This window comes from Salmo salar, chromosome ssa09, assembly GCF_905237065.1.
Source record: "Salmo salar chromosome ssa09, Ssal_v3.1, whole genome shotgun sequence".
NCBI lineage: Eukaryota > Metazoa > Chordata > Actinopteri > Salmoniformes > Salmonidae > Salmo > Salmo salar.
The window spans coordinates 6215790-6241437 of record NC_059450.1 but is presented as its reverse complement, the minus strand read 5'-3'; the positions used below and the strand labels follow the sequence as shown (position 1 = coordinate 6241437).

General features: G+C 41.9%; 1 protein-coding gene across 1 annotated transcript in view; it reads right to left on the bottom strand.

Moving 5' to 3' along the window:
• si:ch211-266g18.6 (synaptotagmin-like protein 1) overlaps positions 1-25648 on the bottom strand; it is a 65191-nt gene that overhangs the window by 17645 nt on the left and 21898 nt on the right. The window contains exons 9-10 of the mRNA XM_014209985.2: positions 24897-25069; positions 24248-24353 (exon numbers count right to left, since the gene is read on the bottom strand). Coding sequence (XP_014065460.1) covers positions 24248-24353; positions 24897-25069 — 279 coding nt within the window. The remainder of the gene's footprint in view (positions 1-24247; positions 24354-24896; positions 25070-25648) is intronic.

The window sequence follows — 25648 nt, the reverse complement described above, 5'->3', positions numbered from 1 at the left end:
TTATCGAGTGATTCCAATTTTACTTCGATATGATGTTTAGTATATCATGTTTAGTATATCAATATTTGCATATTAAAGCGTTTCCAACAACATTTCTTCCATAATTAATTTTACAGACACAAAATGATCCGACCTTGTCTAGCGTGTTTTGCTTTGTCAACATTGGGAAATTGTACCTACAAATGTTCTGTTTAATTCAGAGCTGTCATGACATCTTTTATTCAACGTACAGTACTTTACTCGCACAAAAACAATGGATGGAAAACTGGTTAGTGTTGGTAAAAAAATACAAAAAATAAACACTAATATCGAATCAATCCTACTAAACTCATCAAAAAATGAAACGTCCCTTTTCAGGACCCTGTCTTTCAAAGATAATTCGTAAAAATCCAAATAACTTCACAGATCTTAATTGTAAAGGGTTTAAAAACTGTTTCCCATGCTTGTTCAATGAACCATAAACAATTAATGAACATGCACCTGTGGAACGGTCCTTAAGACACTAACATGGAACCCAAACCGGCTGCGCACGTGCGCCATCGTGCTCCATCGTGCATAAATGTATTTTGTCCCCCCACACCAAACGCGATCAAAACACGCAGGTTAAAATATCAAAACAAACTCTGAACCAATTATACTAATTTGTCCTGGGATATTAACATTGAGTTGTTATTTTACCTGAAATGCACAAGGTCCTCTACTCTGCCAATTAATCCACACATAAAACGGTCAACCGAATCGTTTCTAGTCATCTCTCCTCCTTCCAGGCTTTTTCTTCTCTTGACTTTATATTGCAATTGGCAACTTTCATAAATTAGGTGCACTGACCTCGTTCATCTTTCAGTCACCCACATGGGTATAACCAATGAGGAGATGGCACGTGGGTATCTGCTTCTATAAACCAATAAGGAGATGGGAGAGGCAGAACTTGCAGCGCGATCTGCGTCACAAGTAGAACTGACTTCTATTTTAGCCCTTGGCAACTCAGACGCTCGTTGGCGCGCGCAATAATGGATTAATATAGATTTCTAAATGTATTTTGCAATGCTCGTTCACGCGATGTGAGTGGTGCAGTCAGCCTGTAACTGCTTACAGACGGTAGGCAATTAACCTCTTACATCTAGACGTTCCGCTGGCGGAACACCTGCTCCAATATCCAATGATAGGCGTGGCGCGAATTACAAATTCCTCAAAAATTCAAAAACTTACATTTTTCAAACATATGACTATTTCACAGCATTTTAAAGACAAGACTGTCCTTTATCTAACCACACTGTCCAATTTCAAAAAGGCTTTACATCGAAAGCAAAACATTAGATTATGTCAGCAGAGTACCAAGCCAGAAATAATCAGACACCCATTTTTCAAGCTAGCATATAATGTCACAAAAACCCAGAAGACAGCTAAATGCAGCACTAACCTTTGATGATCTTCATCAGATGACACACCTAGGACATTATGTTATACAATACATGCATGTTTTGTTCAATCAAGTTCATATTTATATCAAAAAACAGCTTTTTACATTAGCATGTGACGTTCAGAACTAGCATACCCCCCGCAAACTTCCGGGGAATTTGCTAACAATTTACTAAATTACTCACGATAAACGTTCACAAAAAGCATAACAATTATTTTAAGAATTATAGATACAGAACTCCTCTATGCACTCGATATGTCCGATTTTAAAATAGCTTTTTGGTGAAAGCACATTTTGCAATATTCTAAGTACATAGCCCAGCCATCACGGGCTAGCTATTTAGACACCCGGCAAGTTTAGCCTTCACCAAAATCAGATTTACTATTATAAAAGTTTGATTACCTTTTGTTGTCTTCGTCAGAATGCACTCCCAGGACTGCTACTTCAATAACAAATGTTGGTTTGGTCCAAAATAATCCATCGTTATATCCGAATAGCGGCATTTTGTTCGTGCGTCCCAGACACTATCCGAAATGGTAAAGCAGGGTCGCGCGCATGGCGCAATTCGTGACAAAAAAATTCTATATATTCCATTACCGTACTTCGAAGCATGTCAACCGCTGTTTAAAATCAATTTTTATGCAATTTATCTCGTAAAAAAGCGATAATATTCCGACCGGGAATCTCCTTTTCGGCAAACAGAGGAAAAATCACAAAGACGGCGGCGGCCAGGGTACGCCCCTAAGCCCACAGTCCCTTGATCGGCCACTTGAGAAAGGCGATAATGTGTTTCAGCCTGGGGCTGGGATGACGACATTCAGGTTTTTCCCGGGCTCTGAGCGCCCATGGAAGACGTAGGAAGTGTCACGTTAGAGCAGAGATCCTTTGTAAAAGATAGACATGGCAAAGAAGTTCAAGAAATGGTCAGACAGGCCACTTCCTGTAAAGGAATCTCTCAGGTTTTGACCTGCCATTTGAGTTCTGTTATACTCACAGACACCATTCAAACAGTTTTAGAAACTTTGGAGTGTTTTCTATCCAAAGCCAATAATTATATTGCATATTCTAGTTACTGGGCAGGAGTAGTAACCAGATTAAATCGGGTACGTTTTTTATCCAGCCGTGAAAATACTGCCCCCTAGCCATAACAGGTTAACCTCTCTTGGGTAGGGGGCAGTATTTTCACGTCCGGATGAAAAGCGTGCCCAAAGTAAACTGCCTGTTACTCAGGCCCAGAAGCTAGAATATACATATAATTGGTAGATTTGGATAGAAAACACTGTAAAGTTTCTAAAACTGTTACAATAATGTCTGTGAGTATAACAGAACTGATATGGCAGGCAAAAACCTGAGGACAAACCATCCCAAAAAAATAACATTTCAGCCTACCACTATTTTCAATGGCAATCACATTTACGTTTACGTTTATAAACTTTTCCTATCACTTTTATTATAAGGCGAAGTCCTCCCAGATTGCAGTTCCTAGGGCTTCCACTAGATGTCAAGTCTTTAGAAAGAGTTTCAGGCTGGTTTTTGGAAAAATTAGCCAGAAATTGTAGTTTTTCTAGGTGGCTCCCATTTTGGCTGTAGTGTTTCCAAGCGTATGAATGAGAGCGCGTTCTTTGGTATTTTTCTCCGGTAAAGACAATAACGATTCTCCATCTTAAAAATTATCGTTTATTTACATATTAGGGTACCTAAGGTTTGATTATAAACATTGTTTGACTTGTTTGGAAAAGTTTATTAGTAAAGTTTGGGATTCATTTTGTATGCATTTTGATGGAGGGAAACTGGGTGGATTATTGACTGAAGCGTGCCAGCTAAACTGAGTTTTTATGGATATAAAGAAGGACATTATCGAACAAAAGGACCATTTGTGATGTAACTGTGACCTTTTGGAGTGCCAACAGAAGAAGATCATCAAAGGGAACAGCCCCCTGAAATGGACAAAAATGAATGGGATCTTATTGGCACCGTACGAAACATATACACGATGTACAATACCACTCATTTGGACGCCAATTCATTCAAAACATATTGCAAATGCCAAGTGTAACACAGCAAAAATCCCATAGATGGCGAGCGCACTCCACTGTACATTTTCATATTGCAAATGCACATCAAGTCAAGACCCAAGGGTCTAATCTTGAAAATGTGAAAATAAAATCTAAAACATAGCACCCATCTGATCCCGTTAGCGGGATCAAAATCCAGCGAAAAATCATATTGGCAATTAGCATTAAAAAAAAATCAGAATTTTTAAAAAAAATAAATAATATATATTTTTTTTTTATAGATACACCTCTCCTGAATCGACCCACGTCGTCCGATTTCAAAAAGGTTTTACAGGAAAAGCAAATCATTAGATTATATTAGATGAGTCCATCGTAAAAAGCAGCTTCATAGCCATTTTCCGACCAACCACTTGCATCACATATAATCAAAAAACAGCTAAATGCAGCACTAACCTTTTACAAACTTCATCAGATGGCACCCCTAGGACATCATGTTATACAATGCATGCATTCTTTTGTTCAATAAAGGTCATATTTATATATAAAAACAGCATTTTACATCTCTGTCTGACGTTGACTACCTAATTTCCCCTCAAAAGCGTCCCGGTAAACAATGCTACATTTCAATAAATTGCTATACTATAACGATTTTTTAAATGTATATTGTCAATCTAACATTTATAGATGAATATCTCTTGAGAACACCCGTCATACCAGATTTTAAATTAACTTTACTGGGTAATCACACTTTGCGATAAAAGGAGATGCGATACTCAGAAAATGAGCTAATATACAGAGCTCGGCGCCATCTTGGACGCAATAGCATGAACCATCTCATCTTGTATAATATTGTCAATAATCGCCTACCTTTAGTTGTCTTCATCAGAAAGCATCCCAGGTCCACAACAGATGTATTTTCGGTCAAAAAGTCCATACTTCACGTTCCATTAGCCTGATGTTGGTAGCGCGTCCTATGGCTCTCTCCAAGCGCAGCTCTGAAGTTCAGAATAAAAGCAATGCTCGCGCATGTAGGTTCGTTCAAACATGTCAAACGTTGTATAAAATAAATCTTCAGGGCCTCTAACACCAAGAGAGCCAATAAGATTCGAGGGGGATGATGTCATGGCCTTTAAAACCGTATCCAAAGGTGGGGGCAGACATGGCCGCCGGGCGTCATAATGGTGATGGCCCATCCCCTGTGACCAATTTCAAACTCGTGTCATTCACTGAGTTTTGACTCTATAAGGCTCAAACCACTGTGAAAGGACTGGCGACATCTAGTGGAAGCAATAGGAAGTGCTCAGTGAACCATTGCTCACGGTGTGATTAATAGGCAAAGTGATGAAGTCGAGTCCACAATTCAGAATTACACTTCCTGTTTCAATCGGTCTCGGGGTTTTGACTGCCATATGAGTTCTGTTATACTCACAGACACCATTCAAACAGTTTTAGAAACTTTAGAGTGTTTTCTATCCATATATAATAAGTATATGCATGCCCTATCTTCTGAGTTTGATTAGTAGGCCGTTGAAAATGGGAACGATTTTTTTTCAAAATGCGCTGTGGCGCCCCCTATCCTACGGTATCCTCAAGAGGTTAACCTGTTGGGGGTAGGGGGCAGTATTGACACGGCCGGATAAAAAAACGTACCCGATTTAATATGGTTACTACTCCTGCCCAGTAACTAGAATATGCATATAATTATTGGCTTTGGATAGAAAACACCCTAAAGTTTCTAAAACTGTTTGAATGGTGTCTGTGAGTATAACAGAACTCATATGGCAGGCAACAACCTGAGAAGATTCCTTACAGGAAGTGCCCTCTCTGACAAGATCTTGTTCTTCTTGTCTCTGTTTATTGAAGACTGAGGATCTTTGCTGTAACGTGACACTTCCTACGGCTCCCATAGGCTCTCAGAGCCCGGGAAAAAGCTGAATGATATCGAGGCAGCCCCAGGCTGAAACACATTTGCGCTTTTGGCAAGTGGCCGATCAGAGGACAATGGGCTTAGGCGCGTGCACAAGTCACCCCCATGCTTTATTTTCTTTCGTCTTTTTACCTAATCGCAGATTCCCGGTCGGAATATTATCGCTTTTTTACGAGAAAAATGGCATAAAAATTTATTTTAAACAGCAGTTGACATGCTTCGAAGTACGGTAATGGAATATTTAGACATTTTTTGTCACGAACAAAACGCACGAACAAAACGCCGCTGTTTGGATATAACTATGGATTATTTGGGACCAAACCAACATTTGTTATTGAAGTAGAAGTCCTGGGAGTGCATTCTGACGAAGAACACCAAAGGTAATAACATTTTTCTTATAGTAAATCTGACTTTGGTGAGTGCTAAAATTGCTGGGTGTCTAAATAGCTAGCCCTGTGATGCCGGGCTATCTACTTAGAATATTGCAAAATGTGCTTTCACCGAAAAGCTATTTTAAAATCGGACATATCGAGTGCATAGAGGAGTTCTGTATCTATAATTCTTAAAATAATTGTTATGCTTTTTGTGAACGTTTATCGTGAGTAATTTAGTAAATTTTTAGTAAATTCACCGGAAGTTTGCGGGGGGTATGCTAGTTCTGAACGTCACATGCTAATGTAAAAAGCTGGTTTTTGATATAAATATGAACTTGCTTGAACAAAACATGCATGTATTGTATAACATAATGTCGTAGGTGTGTCATCTGATGAAGATCATCAAAGGTTAGTGCTGCATTTAGCTGTCTTCTGGGTTTTTGTGACATTATATGCTAGCTTGAAAAATGGGTGTCTGATTATTTCTGGCTGGGTACTCTGCTGACATAATCTAATGTTTTGCTTTCGTTGTAAAGCCTTTTTGAAATCGGACAGTGTGGTTAGATTAACGAGAGTCTTGTCTTTAAAATGGTGTAAAATAGTCATATGTTTGAAAAATTGAAGTTTTTGCATTTTTGAGGTATTTGAATATCGCGCCACGGGATTACACTTGCTGTTGAGTAGGTGGGACGCAAGCGTCCCACCTAGCCCATAGAGGTTAAGCCCCGCACTGTGTCACTCCATCCTTTATGTGTGTGTGTTTTTCCTTTGACATCTGTTGGGAGAAATGACTGATTTACAGTTCATGAGGGTTGCCTAATCACACACATGAATTTTTGAAAAGATCTGACATTTTTAACCCTTCGAAACAGTCCCTATGACCCCAATTTAAGGCACTTCCGGTTGACACAGGAAGCTGAAAGTGAACTCATATCCGCCTTGGGGTAGGCTCTTACAGAATTTTGAGCTTTAAGTCTTTACGTTAAGAACTGACTTATTTACAGAGGGTTGAATGATTGAGTGTTATTTCAGAAAATCACAAATCACTGAAATCACGCAGAGTTCCGAAACCCACCTTAACGGATTTGTCTGAACATGCCGCAACTGGATCTGTTCAGTTATGAAAACTTACGACAGTAAAGAGGCCTTTCTACTGACTCAGAAAAACACCAAAAGAAAGATGCCCAGGGTCCCTGCTCATCTGTGTGAACGTGCTTTAGGCATGCTGCAAGGAGGCATGAGAACTGCAGATGTGGCCAGGGCAACAAATTGCAATGTCCGTACTGTGAGACACCTAAGACAGCCCTACAGGGAGACAGGACAGACAGCTGATCGTCCTCGCAGTGGCAGAGCATGTGTAACAAAACCTGCACAGGATTGGTACATCCGAACATCACACCTGCGGGACAGGTACAGGATGGCAACAACAACTGCCCGCGAGTTACACCAGGAATGAACAATCCCTTCATCAGTGCTCAGACTGTCCGCAGTAGGTTGAGAGAGGCTGGACTGAGGGCTTGACAGGACTGGCAAAAAGTGCTCTTCACTGACAAGTCAGGGTTTTGTCTCACCAGGGGTGATGGTCGGATTTGCGTTTATCATCGAAGGAATGAGCGTTACACCGAGGAGTGTACTCTGGAACGGGATCGATTTCGAGGTGGAGGGTCCATCATGGTCTAGGGCGGTGTGTCACAGCATCATCGGACTGAGCTTGTTGTCATTGCAGGCAATCTCAACGCTATGCATTACAGGGAAGACATCCTCCTCCCTCATGTGGTACCCTTCCTGCAGGCTCATCCTGACATGACCCTCCAGCATGACAATGCCATACTGCTCGTTCTGTGCGTGATTTCCTGCAAGACAGGAATGTCAATGTTCTGCCATGGCCAGCGAAGAGCCCGGACCTCAATCCCATTGAGGACATCTGGGACCTGTTGGATCGGAGGGTGAGGGCTAGGGCCATTCCCCCAGAAATGTCTGGGGACTTGCAGGTGCCTTGGTGGAAGAGTGGGGTAACATCTCACAGCAGGAACTGGCAAATTTGGCACAGTCCATGAGGAGGAGATGCCCTGCAGTACTTAATGTGGCCACACCAGATACTGACTGTTACTTTTGATTTTGACCCCCCCTTTGTTCAGGGACACATTATTCCATTTATGTTAGTCACATGTCTGTGGAACTTGTTCCGTTTATGTCTCAGTTGTTGAATCTTGTTATGGTCATACAAACATTTACACATGTTAAATATTGTTTTTAGCCTTCTTATGGGTACCTGGGATGGTAGCGTCCCACCTGGCCAAACATCCAGTGAAATTGCAGAGCGTGAAATGCAAAAATACTCAATTCAAATATTTAACATTCTTGAAATATATGTGTTATACATCAAAATAAAGCTTAACTTCATGTTAATCCAGCCGCTGTGTCAGACTTCAAAAAGGCTTTACGGCGAAAGCAAACCATGCGATTATCTGAGGATAGAGCCCTGCATACAAAAGCATGAAAATCATATTTCAACCAAGCAGGTGCGACACAAAAGTCAGAAATAGCGACATAAAAAATGCTTTACCTTTGATGATCTTCATATGGTTGCACTCACAAGACTGTTACACAATAAATGTTTGTTTTGTTCAATAAAGTCCCTCTTTAAATCCAAAAACCTCTGTTCTGTTGGTGCGTTTTGTTCAGTAATCCAATGCCTCAAAGGCAGTCACAACAGGCAGAAGAAAAATACAAATAGTGTCCGTAAAGTTTGTAGAAACATGTCAAACGATGTTTCTAATCAATCCTCAGGTTATTTTTAGCCTAAATAATCTATAATACACTGCTCAAAAAAATAAAGGGAACACTAAAATAAAACATCCTAGTTCTGAATGAAAGAAATAATCTTATTAAATACTTTTTTCTTTACATCGTTGAATGTGCTGACAACAAAATCACACAAAAATAATCAATGGAAATCCAATTTATCAACCCATGGAGGTCTGGATTTGGAGTCACACTCAAAATTAAAGTGGAAAACCACACTACAGGCTGATCCAACTTTGATGTAATGTCCTTAAAACATGTCAAAATGAGGCTCAGTAGTGTGTGTGGCCTCCACGTGCCTGTATGACCCCCCTACAACGCCTGGGCATGCTCCTGATGAGGTGGCGGATGGTCTCCTGAGGGATCTCCTCCCAGACCTGGACTAAAGCATCCGCCAACTCCTGGACAGTCTGTGGTGCAACTTGGTGGATGGAGCGAGACATGATGTCTCAGATGTGCTCAATTGGATTCAGGTCTGGGGAACGGGCGGGCCAGTCCATAGCATCAATGCCTTCCTCTTGCAGGAACTGCTGACACACTCCAGCCACATGAGGTCTAGCATTGTCTTGCATTAGGAGGAACCCAGGGCCAACCGCACCAGCATATGGTCTCACAAGGGGTCTGAGGATCTCATCTCGGTACCTAATGGCAGTCAGGCTACCTCTGGCGAGCACAAGGAGGGCTGTGCGGCCCCCGAAAGAAATGCCACCCCACACCAGGACTGACCCACCGCCAAACCGGTCATGCTGGAGGATGTTGCAGGCAGCAGAACGTTCTCCACGGCGTCTCCAGACTGTCACATGTGCTCAGTGTGAACCTGCTTTCATCTGTGAAGAGCACAGGGCGCCAGTGGCGAATTTGCCAATCTTGGTGTTCTCTGGCAAATGCCAAACGTCCTGCACGGTGTTGGGCTGTAAGCACAACCCCCACCTGTGGACATCGGGCCCTCATACCACCCTCATGGAGTCTGTTTCTGACAGTTTGAGCAGACACATGCACATTTGTGGCCTGCTGGAGGTCATTTTGCAGGGCTCTGGCAGTGCTCCTCCTGCTCCTCCTTGCACAAAGGCGGAGGTAGCGGTCCTGCTGCTGGGTTGTTGCCCTCCTACAGCCTCCTCCACGTCTCCTGATGTACTGGCCTGTCTCCTGGTAGCGCCTCCATGCTCTGGACACTACGCTGACAGACACAGCAAACCTTCTTGCCACAGCTCGCATTGATGTGCCATCCTGGATGAGCTGCACTACCTGAGCCACTTGTGTGGGTTGTAGACTCCGTCTCATGCTACCACTGGAGTGAAAGCACCGCCAGCATTCAAAAGTGACCAAAACATCAGCCAGGAAGCATAGGAACTGAGAAGTTGTCTGTGGTCCCCACCTGCAGGACCACTCCTTTGTTGGGGGTGTCTTGCTAATTGCCTATAATTTCCACCTGTTGTCTATTCCATTTGCACAACAGCATGTGAAATTTATTGTCAATCAGTGTTGCTTCCTAAGTGGACAGTTTGATTTCACAGAAGTGTGATTGACTTGGAGTTACATTGTGTTGTTTAAGTGTTCCCTTTATTTTTTTGAGCAGTATATTTCAACCGGACAATAGCGTCGTCAATATACACCATGTGCTCTCACCACTGGTGTCCCCCAGGGCTCAGTTCTAGGCCCTCTCTTATTCTCGCTATACACCAAGTCACTTGGCTCTGTCTTATCCTCACCTGGTCTCTCCTATCATTGCTACGCAGACGACACAATTAATCTTCTCCTTTCCACCTTCTGATAACCAGGTGGCGAATCGCATCTCTGCATGTCTGGCAGACATATCAGTGTGGATGACGGATCACCACCTCAAGCTGAACCTCGGCAAGACGGAGCTGCTCTTCCTCCTGGGGAAGGACTGCCCGTTCCATGATCTCGCCATCACGGTTGACAACTCCATTGTGTCCTCCTCCCAGAGTGCTAAGAGCCTTGGCGTGACCCTGGACAACACCCTGTTGTTCTCCGCTAGCATCAAGGCGGTGACCCGATCCTGTCGGTTCATGCTCTACAACATTCGCAGAGTATGACCCTGCCTCACACAGGAAGCGGCGCAGGTCCTAATCCAGGCACTTGTCATCTCCCGTCTGGATTACTGCAACTCGCTGTTGGCGGGGCTCCCTGCCTGTGCCATTAAACCCCTACAACTCATCCAGAATGCCGCAGCCCGTCTGGTGTTCAACCTTCCCAAGTTCTCTCACGTCACCCCGCTCCTCCGCACACTCCACTGGCTTCCAGTTAAAGCTCGCATCTGCTACAAGACCATGGTGCTTGCCTACGGAGGTGTGAGGGGAACGGCACCTCCGTACCTTCAAGCTCTGATCAGTCCCGACACCCAAAGAAGGGCACTGCGTTCATCCACCTCTGGCCTGCTCACCTCCCTACCTCTGTGGTAGCACAGTTCCCGCTCAGCCCAGTCAAAACTGTTCGCTGCTCTGGCACCCCAATGTTGGAACAAGCTCCCTCACGACGCCAGGACAGCGGAGTCAATCACCACCTTCTGGAGACACCTGAAACCCCACCTCTTTAAGGAATACCTGGGATAGGATTAAGTAATCCTTCTAACCCCCCCTCCCGCCCAAAAAATATATAGATGTACTATTGTAAAGTGGTTGTTCCACTGGATATCATAAGGTGAATGCACCAACTTGTAAGTCGCTCTGGATAAGAGCGTCTGCTAAAATACGTAAATGTAAATGTAAATATAAAAGAAAAACAAGAAAGGTGCACTCTCGGTCGTGCGCAGGAAACAGGTCTGGTGACTTCCCAGGATCCACTCACTCAAAGTGGTCTTACTCCCTCATTTTTCAGAATACAAGCCTGAAACCATTTCTAAAGACTTTTGACATCTAGTGGAAGCCATAGGAAGTGCAATTTGAGTCCTAATTCAATGGATACTGTAATGGCATTCAATAGATAACTACAAACATAAATCCATCCAGGAAGTGGGATCTTTTTTTCTCAGGTTTTCGCCTGCCATATCAGTTCTTTTATACTCACAGACATTATTTTAACAGTTTTGGAAACTTTAGAGTGTTTTCTATCCAAATCTACCAATTATATGCATATCCTAGCTTCTGGGCCTGAGTAGCAGGCAGTTTACTTTGGGCATGGTTTTCATCCGGAGGTGAACATTGTGCCCTCTACCCTAGTGAGGTTAACAAGGATGTTAAATTGCTGAACATACCTTTTCAGGTCCATCATTTGGGTGAGGTCCAAATTGATGTGTTTCAACCAATGATACATTTTAAACTTTTCCACATTAACCCTAGATACAGCAACGATTTCAGGTTAATTAAAGTTTAAGTCCCAGATAGACTGTACATGTCTTTAACATTGATTAATCAATCAAATTTGCTTTTGCATTCACATCCTAATCATTGCTGATCCAGTATTGATGGCTCATTAACATGTTTAAATAGATAAAAATAGTTTTTGCAGCTTCCAACGACTCAAAAAAAATATGTTTTTTTTCTCATGCACAAGCTATCAGAGGGTGTGGTTCCTAGTCCCTGCTAATTATCGAACACTCACCCATAAAGGATTGGTCGCTGACCTTGGCAGTGATACAAACCCTAACTATGCAATTAGTGGAAAAACAGCAGAAATTGAGACAAATGCTCTCCAAAATCAACCATCGGGCACAGGCCTTGTAAGGTTCTCTCCAGTTTAGCTCTGATGTATCACAATCAGAGATTGGCATTGGTCCAGTACCACAGTGCACGTGTCACTACTTCCGCCGAAGTCGGCTCCTCTCCTTGTTCGGGCGGCGTTCGGCGGTCGACGTCACCAGTCTTCTAGCCATCGCTACTCCACTGTTCATTGTTCCATTTGTTTTGCCTTGTTTCCCTGTTTCCCTGCACACCTGGTTTACAGTCCCTCTGTTCCCCCCATGTCTTTGTGTGGAATTGTTCTTTGTTACGTGTTTTTGTGTGATGCGCCAGGCTGGTTTTTCCCGGGTACCGTGTTCACCCGTAGTATGTTTAATTGTTAAATATTTTTGCATCCTTGTGACTTTGTCACGCTTTACACTTTTGCTTTTGGCTGGAGGTTTGTTTGACACAGTTGCGTCCGTCAGTTGTTTGCTTCTGCCAAATAAAGTGTGCGCCTGATCACAACTCTCTGCTCTCCTGCACCTGACTTCTACACCAGTAGCGCACAACCTGATAGCACGGCTGAAGCACAAGCAAGAAATGGTTGAAATCAGCAGAACTCATTGAAGTCGCTGACCAAAGGAATGATGAGAGAACTCAGGTGATGAGGATGGAAATATTGATTTCTAAGCAAGCGGAGGAAATCTCATTACTGACTCTCTCGCTCTGTACTCAAGTCCTCTACCTGCAAACCATAACAGTTAAGTATGAGGCCAAACGGAGCAAGTGCGACACTCACGTGTCTGAAATAAGTACTCTAAGTGCCCAAGTGGACTGTGCTATGCACAAAATACCAACCTTAGGTACCATCTGGAGGAATTCCAGAACAGTCACGTGCTGCAGCGTGACTACCCAACCACGCAACCGAGCTCGGTACACAAAGGAGTGAAGACGAAAAAAGGTTTCAGACTTTGCTTCCCTCAGGTGTTCCTCAGTCTTCTCCTCTTGGACATTCGGCACAGAGTAATATGGAGCCTCTTCGCCAACAAAGCAAAAGCTTGGCTTCTCCACTTGGACTTTCGGCCCCAGTTTCCTCACAGGATGAAGCCAACCCTCTCTGCCCACTTGGCACAGAACGCCCTGACAAACTCTTCAAAAACTTCCGCACCTTTGACCCCGTTCCAGGTAAGCCAAACGACACTGAGACGTTCCTAGCAGACAGAGAGGACGCCTTGGATGGCTACCCGAACACTACGGGTTCTGACAGGCTTTACCTGTTGAAGATAACGTCAAATAGACACGTGACAAGATTCATTTGCAAAACAACTATACTAAAATTGCCACGGCTTTGAAAGTATAATTCAGTGTTCTACAACTCGTAAACACGACAGCTTGCTGGCTAACACTGTCAAACAAGCATGGAATGAACACCCTCAAGCTTACTATCATAGGCTTCATTCAACTTACTTTGCCCTACTCACTGAAACAGGAATGGAAGAGCTGTTACCATTCAAACAAATGTTTCTGTCGAACATGTTTCCCAACTTCCTTACCTATTTGGGCCCTACAGCCCACATTGGTTTGCCAATCTCAGAACTCAGAGCTTGCGAGCACAGCTTTTGAGGCATCAAAAGTGCTAAGCGCGGAGTGCCCTGACACCTTGGTTTTGAAGTTTGAACAGGAGCATCCACTCCTGTTAGAGGATTATCAGGTGTTGGAGCATTGAGAGATGACACACAACAATGATTTCTACCACAAAACCACAATACTAATACCCACTGCGGTCAAAATAATTGTAAAGTACGTTGCCATCGAAACGACTACCGCTACAATCGACCCGATCGCTACGTTCCTGCACCCAACCCCCACAAAGTGTCAGAGCACAAGGGCAACAAAGGGTTCAACAATGATCAAAACGTTGACCGATGCTCTCTAGACGTTCTACTACATGAAGTACTAAAGCGACAAAAATTTGAGAAAAGGGAAAAAGTTAAGTCACTATGACTAGACGTGGAATTGCCAGACAATAGGTCCGACAGGATTAAGACCCTTAGCAAGGACGTTAAAAATCTAATTACTCCCGCTCTCACTCAAGACTCCGTCCAGGGCCTGTTCGATCAAGAAACAAGCCCACAGGCTTTCTCTATAGACTCTGATACAAAGGTTGTGAAGAAAAAGGTCAAACTTCACAAGCCAATTCCACTCAAAACCTGATCAGGCGATCTGTTTTCACCTTGAACAGAAATGACATCACGTCGTTGCGAATGACCACTCCAGTTTGTGGGGAATATGACCACTAAACACAACTCAAACAGGCCATAACTGGAAATAGTCCTGGAGGACTACTTAACCTCCTGCGCTAATTGATTCAGGCTCGACATTGTCGCTCATCTCTCAAACCTTGTTCAATGATCTCAAAAGGGCTTTGAAGCCAACTAAACATTGGTTAAAAAGGGAACGATGCGAAACTACACTGAGGTTTCACTCAGGCTACCTCACCTCTCACATTGAGACTCATGCTGAAACTACACTTCCAGGACGTATCGCTTGTTCACCCTGTGAATGTTACCAGCCTCAAATCTTAACCCCTGCTACTCGGAGCAGACTTGATGGATTGTTTACTCCCACTAATGGAAAGAAAACCAACCAAATATGGTCACAATGCCATCTCCACTGACCACACTGTCTTCTACTAATGCTAGGTGCAACGCAGTCATCAACGAGGGGTGTCTGTCGACAGCACCCCATGGGAAAAAGACATTTCGAAACCTCTTGGTGCAGAATCTGACCTCAGGACATATTACGATATCTCGTCACATTGAATCGGCAAACCTGATTGACCATTCTTTTCATGATTTCGAGCCAGCAGTCTCTGTGAATGAGCAACTTCCCATCTCCTTGGAGTCATCCGATACTGTAGCTAAGATTAACTTCTCTTGTCCGTTGTACACTTCCGCAAGACTGCGGCCGTCTCAGGAATAAAAGCCTCGACGTGCAGAGTGTACTCTGCTTCCGATGATACATTTTTCTCTCTTCAGCGGACTGAAACCCCTCAAAATGAAACGAACAGCATCAGTCCCGCAACTGACCCGATGAACCTCACTGGTGAAACACTATGTGATATCACAGACAGATATCCTCGTCTCAGTTCACAGGTACTGGAACGGTTGGCACATGTGTATGCTGTGGTGACTGACAGGCCTCGACAACCACTGCGCATCTTAAAGCACAAACACCAGGAGATTTGGTTGAAAGGTTACAGCCAATCTACTACCAATGCGGCTGCTGACTACTCGTGCAAAGGGTCCAACATTTTCGTTTGTGCCTCGGACACCAACACCAACCACTGATGGGGGGTCCCGAGACACAAAAGGGGGGGGGGGGTACTAACCCATACACATGATGAGCCTCTTGTCGAGGCCAGTGGGGGGGGGGTTGAGACTACGTGCAACACTGTACGAGGCAGTAAACAAATCTAGTGGTAAACTTTACCCATGAGAACATTGAGGAGCGGACAAGCCCTTCGACGGAACACACGCCACTAATAAATGGAACCCTCTATTCAGGAGGAAATTTATTAGAAGTCATGAACCATGATCACACCGCATACGACCGGTTCCGTGCTTATAGAGTTCCTCCGTGGATAACATAGCTATGAAATAGACTCCTTCATACCTATCGCCACTACAGTGGTGCAAGACACATTGACGTGTAGTAAAACTACTAGAGGTCCCCTTAACATATGTCTTGAGGTTGACATCAATTCTTACTGACCTCCAGGCATTGACATGGAAATTATTTGATGGAGTCAGACTCATTCTGAACAGGTTGCAGCCTACCAGGATACTTGGCTTTCTTTCCCTTGGCATGTGCACTTGTGTAAGCATAAACACACATGTACAACGGAACATTTATTGAGGATTTATGCTAGGATCACTTAAGGGTCCGAGCAAAATACCAGCCTTGGTAAAGTTGAACATTTACCCTGAGGCCTTTGACTCTACAGCTACCGTACTCACCAGTTTCTCCCAAGAGGTCCATAAGCCATCCCTGTAGACTGTCCGAAGCTAGTGCCTTACAGCTGTAGACTTATCATGTAGTTATCAACTTAGGATAGTGCCCTAAGCAACACAACGCTAAGTAGGAATGCTCTAGATATGAAATTAGACACATATAATAATACACCTTATGGAACAGCGGGGACTGTGAAGATAAACACACACAGGTACAGACACATGCATACGCACACAAACGCTAGGTCACACTCTACACATATAGTACCAGTCAAAATTTTGGACACAGCTACTCATTCAAGGATTTTTCTTCATTTGTACTATTTTCTACATTGTAGAATAACAGTGAAGACATCAAAACTATGAAATAACACATATGGAATCATGTAGTAACCAAAAAAGTGTTAACCTGTTGGGGCTAGGGGGCAGTATTGAGAATTTTGAAAGAAATATGTGCCCATTTTTAACTGCGTCCTACACCAACTCAGAAGCTAGGATATGCATATTATTAACAGATTTGGATAGAAAACACTCTGAATTTTCTAAAACTGTTTGAATGGTGTCTGAAGTATAACAGAACTCATATGGCAGTCAAAACTCTGAGACAAATTCTGACAGGAAGTAGATACCTGATGTGATGAATTACTTTTATGCCTATGCCATTGAAACACACAGGGGCTTACTAATCATTGAGCACTTCCTACGCCATCCACTAGATGTCACCAGTCTTTACAAAGTGGTTTGAGTCTTCTACTGTGAAAACTGACTGAACAAGAGACTTGGAACTTTGGTCATAAGCGGATGGCCGATACTACTCTGGCGCGCGAGTGCATGTTTGGGTACTCTTGTTCCAATACGTTTTAAAAGAGAATGCAATCGTCCGCCTTGAATATTATTGAAGTTCTGATTGAAAAAGGCCCTAATGATTTATGCTATACAACGTTTGACATGTTTGAAAGAACGTAAATATATTTTTTTCCCTCTTTGATGAAGACATGTCCGGCGGGCGTTGTTCATGTTTTTGAGTAGCCTACAGGACGCGCTAACAACACGGAGCTTTTTGGACATAAATTATGAGCTTTTTCAAACAAAACTACATTTGTTATGGACCTGGGATTCCTGGGAGTGCCTTCTGATGAAGATAATCAAAGGTAAGGGATTATTTACGTAGTATTTTTGATTTTAGATGACTCCAAGATGGCGCCTAGTCTGTATCGCAAAGCCTATTTTTCTGGGCGCAGTACTCAGATTATTGCAAAGTGTGATTTCCCAGTAAGGTTATTTTTAAATCTGGCAATGCAGTTGCGTTCACGAGATGTTAATCTATAATTCTTTGAATGACAATATGATATTTTACCAATGTTTTCGAATAGTAAATATTTAATTTGTTGTGCTGATTGACTGGCGGTATTGAAGGGAAAATATTTCCTCAACATCAACGTCATAGTAAAATGCTGTTTTTGGATATAAATATGAACTTGATAGAACAAAAAATGCATGTATTGTCTAACATAATGTCCTAGGAGTGTCATCTGATGAAGATTGTCAAAGGTCAGTGCATAATTTTATCTGGTTTTCTGCTTTTGGTGACGCCTGTCTTTGCATTGACAAAACATTACACACAGCTATTTTCAATGTACTGTCCTAACATAATCTAACTTTATGCTTTCGCCGTAAAGCCTTTTTAACCTCTCTAAGGTATGTGGGACGAAATCGTCCCACCTACTCAACAGCCAGTGGAATCCCGTGGCGCGATATTCAAATACCTTAGAAATGCTATTACTTCAATTTCTCAAACATATGACTATTTTACACCATTTTAAAGACAAGACTCTCGTTAATCTAACCACACTGTCCGATTTCAAAAAAGCTTTACAACGAAAGCAAAACATTAGATTATGTCAGCAGAGTACCCAGCCAGAAATAATCAGACACCCATTTTTCAAGCTAGCATATAATGTCACAAAAACCCAGAAGACAGCTAAATGCAGCACTAACCTTTGATGATCTTCATCAGATGACACACCTAGGACATTATGTTATACAATACATGCATGTTTTGTTCAATCAAGTTCATATTTATATCAAAAACCAGCTTTTTACATTAGCATGTGACGTTCAGAACTAGCATACCTCCGGTGAATTTACTAAATTACTCACGATAAACGTTCACAAAAAACATAACAATTATTTTAAGAATTATAGATACAGCACTCCTTTGTGCAATCGAGGTGTCCGATTTTAAACCTCTTGGGGCTAGGTGGGACGCTAGCGTGCCACCCGTGGTGCACTCCATCAACAGCAGGTGCATTTCAAGAGCGGCAAATTTGAATCCAAATAAATGTCAAAATTCAAATTTTTCAAAAATACAACTATTTTACACCATTTGAAAGATAAACATCTCCTTAATCTAACCACGTTTTACGATTTCAAAAAGGTTTTACGGAGAAAGCATACATTTAGAGTATGTTAGGACAGTACATATACAAGAGTTGTGTGTAATGTTTTGTCAAGTCAAAGACAGGGTCACCAAAACCATAAAACCAGCTAAAATGATGCACTAACCTTTTACAATCTCCATCAGATGACACTCCTAGGACATTATGTTAGACAATGCATGCATTTTTAGTTCTATCAAGTTCATATTTATATCCAAAAACAGCGTTTTACTATGGCATTGATGTTGAGAAAATCGTTTCCCTCCAATAACCGGCAGTCAAGTCAGCGTAACAAATTAAATAATTAAAATTAGAAAACATTGGTAAAATATTATATTGTCATTTAAAGAATTATAGATTTACATCTCTTGAACGCAATCAACTTGCCAGATTTAAAAATAACCTTACTGGGAAATCACACTTTGCAATAATCTGAGCACTGCGCCCAGAAAAATACGCGTTGCGATACAGACTAGACGTCATGTTGGGGAGATCTAAAATCGAAAATACTATGTAAATAATCCATTAACTTTGATTCTCTTCATCAGATGTCACTTCCAGGTATCACAGGTCCATAACGAATGTAGTTTTGTTCAAAAAAGCTCATCATTTATGTCCAAAAATCTCCGTCTCGTTAGCACATGATGTAAGCCAGCCGGACTTCTCGTCATGAACGAGGGGAAAAAATATATTTCCGTTCGTTCAAACATGTCAAACGTTGTATAGCATAAATCATTAGGGCCTTTTTTAACCAGAACATGAATAATATTCAAGGTGGACGAATGCATACTCTTTTATAACGTATTGGAACGAGGGTACCCAACATGAACTCGCACGCCAGGTGTCTAATGGGACATCATCGTTCCATGGCTCTTGTTCGGTCAGATCTCCCTCCAGAAGACTCAAAACACTTTGTAAAGGCTGGTGACATCTAGTGGAAGCAATAGGAAGTGCCAAAATATTCCTAAACCCCTGTGTTTTTCAATGGGATAGGTTTAAAGTCAATACAACACATCAGGTATCCACTTCCTGTCAGAAAATGTCTCAGGGTTTTGCCTGCCAAATGAGTTCTGTTATACTCACAGACACCATTCAAACAGTTTTGGAAACTTTAGAGTGTTTTCTATCCATATATAATAAGTATATGCATATTCTAGTTACTGGGTAGGATTAGTAACCAGATTAAATCGGGTACATTTTTTTTATCCAGACGTGCAAATGCTGCCCCCTAGACCCAACAGGTTAAAATAGCTTTTCGGTGAAAGCACATTTTGCAATATTCTCAGTAGATAGCCCAGCCATCACGGCTAGCCATTTAGACACGGACCAAGTTTAGCCCTGACCAAACTCCGATTTACTATTACAAAAGTTTGATTACCTTTGTTGTCTTCGTCAGAATGCACTCCCAGGACTGCTACTTCAATAAGAAATGTTGGTTTGGTCCAAAATAATCCATCGTTATATCCAAATAGCGGCATTTTGTTTGTGCGTTCCAAGACACTATCCGAAGTGTAAATGAGGGTCACAAGCATGGCGCAATTCGTGACAAAAAAATTCTAAATATTCCATTACCGTACTTCGAAGCATGTCAACCGCTGTTTAAAATCCATTTTTATGCCATTTTTCTCGTAAAAAAGCGATAATATTCCGACCGGGAATCTGCGTTTAGGTAAACAGAGGAAAGAAAACAAAGCATTCGGTCGACGCGGGCACGCGCCTGAGTCTCACAGTACTGTAACCAGCCACTACCCAAACGCGCTACTTTTTTTCAGCCAGAGCCTGCAAAGCCACGATTCAGCTTTTTGTCGCCTTCTGAGAGCCCATTGGAGCCGTAGGAAGTGTCACGTAACAGCAGAGATCCTTTGTTTTGGATATAGATGACAAAGAAGGCCAAGAAATGGTCAGACAGGGTACTTCCTGTACAGAATCTTCTCAGGTTTTGACCTGCCATTTGAGTTCTGTTATACTCACAGACACCATTCAAACAGTTTTAGAATCTTTGGAGTGTTTTCTATCCAAAGCCAATAATTATATGCATATTCTAGTTACTGGGCAGGAGTAGTAACCAGATTAAATCGGGTACGTTTTTTATCCAGCCGTGTCAATACTGCCCCCTAGCCCTAACAGGTTAACCTCTTACATCTAGACGTTCCGCTAGCGGAACACCTGCTCCAATATCCAATGATAGGCGTGACGCGAATTACAAATTCCTCAAAAATACAAAAACTTCAATTTTTCAAACATATGACTATTTCACAGCATTTTAAAGATAAGACTCTCCTTTATCTAAGGAGAAGTGTATCTATAATTCTTTCAATAACAGTCAAAACTGTTCGCTGCTCTGGCACCCCAATGGTGGAACAAGCTCCCTCACGACGCCAGGACAGTGGAGTCAATCACTACCTTCCGGAGACACCTGAAACCCCACCTCTTTAAGGAATACCTGAAAGGCTATATACAGGTGGTACTAGTACAGATTCAATGTGCAGGGGCACCGGTTTGTCGAGGTAATTGAGGTAATATATACATGTGGGTAGAGTTATTAATGCAACCGCTGTGTCAGATTTCAAAACAGCTTTACGGCGAAAGCACATTGTTCAATATTCTGAGTACAGAGCTCAGCCATCAAAGCAAGCTATACAGTTACCCGCCAAGTTCTGGAGTCAACAAAACTCAGAAATAGTATTATAAATCTTCACTTACCTTTGCTGCTCTTCGTCGGAATGCACTCGCAGGACTCCCACTTCCACAAGAAATGTTCATTTTGTTCGATAAACTCCATATTTGTGTCCAAATACCTCCTTTTGTTCGCACGTTCAGATCACTATCCAAAGGCAAAATGAGCGAGCACAAAACCAGAGACGAAAAGTCAAAATGTTCCATTACCGTTCGTAGAAACATGTCAAACGATGTTTACAATCCTTAGGGTCTTTTTAACATAAATCTTAGATAATATTCCAACCGGACAATAGCGTATTCATTACAGAGGAAAAGGAAGGAACAGCGCACCTGTGTGACTGCGCAGTAAACAACTCATAGGTCTCAGGCAGTCCACTGGTTGAGACAGCTCTTATTCTCTCCCCAGTAACAGTAGAAGCATGAAACAAGGTTCTAAAGACTGTTGACATATAGTGGAAGCCGTAGGAAGTGCAAAATGCCCCCACAGACACTGTAGTTTGGATAGGCAATCACTTGAAAAACTACAAGCCTCAGATTTCCCACTTCCTGGTTGGATTTTTCTCAGGTTTTTGCCTGCCATATGAGTTCTGTTATACTCACAGACATCATTTAAACAGTTTTAGAAACTTCAGAGTGTTTTCTATCCAAATCTACTAATAATATGCAAATATTGGACTCTGGGCCCGAGTAGCAGGCAGTTTACTCTGGGCACGCTTTTCATCTGAACGTGAAAATACTGCCCCCTATCCTTAAACCCGATGGAACTTGTTTGTTATCACCTGAAAACATTAATCCGTAACAATACAATTCTCCCCCTACCCTCCTTCTTGGCAAGAGTCTATTGTCCTGCTAATAGCCAATAATGGGTGGATGGATTAATTACAGTCATTTACCATTCTCATTCTCGGACTGGAAACGTTGTTTGCAGAGTTTACAATCTCATTTTCAAGTCCTTGTTTAAAAAATAACAATATTTTGGAGATGATTTCGTTTTCAAATTACCGAAAGTGAGCGGTTGTAATCTTGAACATAGGGTGAGACAATAGGCCCTTTTAATTTTGTCTGGCTTGCCATTCCAAATAAAATGGAATATTTTTTGCTCATATAATTTAAACAGGTCGCTCTCTGCCTGACTCTCCACCAATGCCACCTGGCAATCAACCAAAAACACAGCATCTACCGTGGTATTCCATTTCCAGCGAGACTATTCAAGCCATCGACTCACTGATGGTTGAAGATAATGAGTGATTGGCAAAGGCAATCTGGAATCTGCGTGCTGCAAAACCAGTTCGGATTTTAGAACCTTTTGTATGACTGACGCCTTTAGTGAGAGGTCTAATGCTTTAATATTTAATCATTTCTGCCCTCCGAATTCATATTCATTATATAAATAGGACCATGTGCACCTTCATCAGATGACATGTAATCACTGGCCACTTTAATAATGGAGCACTAGTTACTTTAATAATGTTTACATACTGCTTTACTCATCTCATATGTACAGTATATACTGTATTCTATTCTACTGTATTTAGTCAATGCCACTCCGACATTGTTTGTCCTAAAATGTATATATTTCTTAAATCCATTCTTTTAATTTTAGATTTGTGTATTGTTGTGAATTGTTAGATACTACTGCACTGTTGGAGCTAGGAACACAAGCATTTCGCTACACCCGTAATAACATCTGCTAAATATGTGTATGTGACCAATAAAATGTGATTTGATTTGAGATGAAGGGTCAAAGTGAAAAAGGGCCATAGTAATAGTGATTTAAAAACTAGCTAGATGTGCAACCCAACTCATTCAGAAAAAGTTGGACTTGAACAAGTAGGGTCAAACAAAACTAAAAAACTGATAATGCCTAAAACTAATTGTTTTCTAAAACACGCAATGAATAAGTAATTAAATATTTATGCTGATAATGTCCTGAGGCTTATATTTTGGTGCATTAAAGCGCAGGCTGCTGATGACAACAGAGCTGTGAGTGTCAGCAGACATTTAATTTGAAGTCAGTTAACTTAATAATGGGAACTTTGACTAATTGGATAATACTAGATGATAATGGTATGCACACATGACAATTATTTCACACGTAATGTGAGAAGGTGCTATATTGGCCCCTTGAGGTGGGATGATGGAAATGTGGGGTAGAAAATAACAAAATGCAGGACCCTAACATGTGCGCGAGCGTTGCAAAATAAATGTACACATACGTTGTTCAATCATTGCAACCACACCGCTAGCGTGCCTCAGCGAGCGTCCGCGTGGCCAGGTGCTAAAATAGAAATTGGTTCTATTTGTGACGCTCAACGCACTGCAAGTCCGACCTCTCCCATCTCCTCATTGGTTTTTAGGAGCATATACCCACGTGGGTGATTGAAAGATGAGCTGACGTCCACACTCCGGAGGAAGGAGGAGAGATGACAAGAAACAAATTCGGTTTACCGTTTTATCTGTGGATTAATTGAGGAGTAGAGGACCTTGTGCATTTCAGGTAAAATAACAACCCAATGTTTATATATCAGGACAAATTAACTAGCAATAGCAAGCTAGCTAGCTAAAGTGCCATAAATGTTTAAAGCTTTTTGACCTGTCCCCAAATTAATAGAATTGGTTCAGAGTTTGCTTTGATATTTCAGCCTGCGTGTCCTGATCACTTCTGGTGTGGGTGAACAAAAACTATGGGGAATATTCTCATGTCACTGTATACACGCATAACATCTGGTTCTGCACCAAATGTGCATGCGTATTCCAGTCAGCCAAGCCCACACCATTGTGCCAACTGCACACGTTGGGTGGGGAAACTCAGATTTGGTTGTAAATAAAGTAATTGTATTTGAGTGAAAAAATAAACAAAGACCAGGCTAAGAGATGCATACCTTCCAAAGTACATTTTCATATAAAATTCATTCATAAAATATACAGAAAGCACTCACAACATGGTAAAACCTACTTTCAGTGTCTCTCCACCAAACACTGGGTTAATTGTGCGTTTCTTGATGGAGGTCTTCTTCTTGCTATGGCGGGATTTGTCAGGGTGGAGGTAGGTCTTCACATATCTGCACAGGAGACAGGAGTAATGCTGTTAAAGGAGTAGTTCACTATTTTACAACTTGATGTATAGTTCCTCACCCTGAAAGTTTTTAAACCTGTTGTAGGTTCTGGAGACCCCAATTAAAGCTGCAATATGTAACTTTTTGGGCGACTCGACCAAATTCACATAGAAAGGTAAGTTATAGATCTGTCATTCTCATTGAAAGCAAGTCTAAGAAGCGGTACATCTGTTCTATGTGCACTATTTCTCGTTTTTGGGTCTTTTACTTTCAGTTTTGTACACCAGCTTCAAACAGTTGAAAATACAATATATTGGGTTATGGAAAATATATTTCACAGCAGATTAGATGGTACAATAATTCTCTACACTATACTTGCTTGTTTTGTCACATCAATTGAAATTAGGCTAACTATTAGAATTTTTAGCAACCAGGAAATGGCAGAATGATTTCTGCATAGTGCATCTTTAAAACACCTGATTTAACTACTATAATATTGGTCTGAATTTGTGTGTCTATGTGCATGAATGCGTGGTGTGTTGAGTTTACGGGTCTGTGCGCTGCTTGCGAGGGTTGGCGTAGGCAAGGTCCTGACACTGCTCCACTGTGACGATGAGCTCCTCTGCATTTCTGTACCTTAGCGAGAACTCCACTGCCCCCTGGACAGTCACACTCCCAAAGTCCCCCGCCTCACTGTACACACTCAGAAGACTGCCAGTGCGCTGACAAGAGGACAGGAGAGGGACATTTCAAAGCTACTCATTTGGAGACAAAGCATGTTCTTCAGGCGTCATTTTGGAAATGGAAGGATTACCAAACACAACCATATTAACCTCTACAGGATCGATTACACCCCCCCCCCATCCCGCTTTGGTTGTAAGTAACAAGAACATTTCCCAGTACATAGACATATGGGATATGGACAGAAAGCTTAAATTATTGTTAATCTAACTGCACTGTCCAATTTACAGTAGCTATTACAGTGAAAGAATACCATGCTATTGTTTGAGTTCAGTTATGAACTTGAAAATGTATTAATAAACCAATTAGGCACATTTGGGCAGTCTTGATACAACATTTTGAACAAAAATGCAATGGTTAATTGGATCCGTCCAAAACCTTGCAGATGCACTGCTGCCATCTAGTGGCCAAAATTGCCTAACCTAGAACAGTACATTGTGACCTTTTCTCTTGCATTTCAAAGATGAGGGGAAAAAATTCATGTTTTTTTCTTTTACCAGATCTAATGTGTTAAGTTCTCCTACATTCATTTCACATTTCCACAAACTTCAAACTGTTTC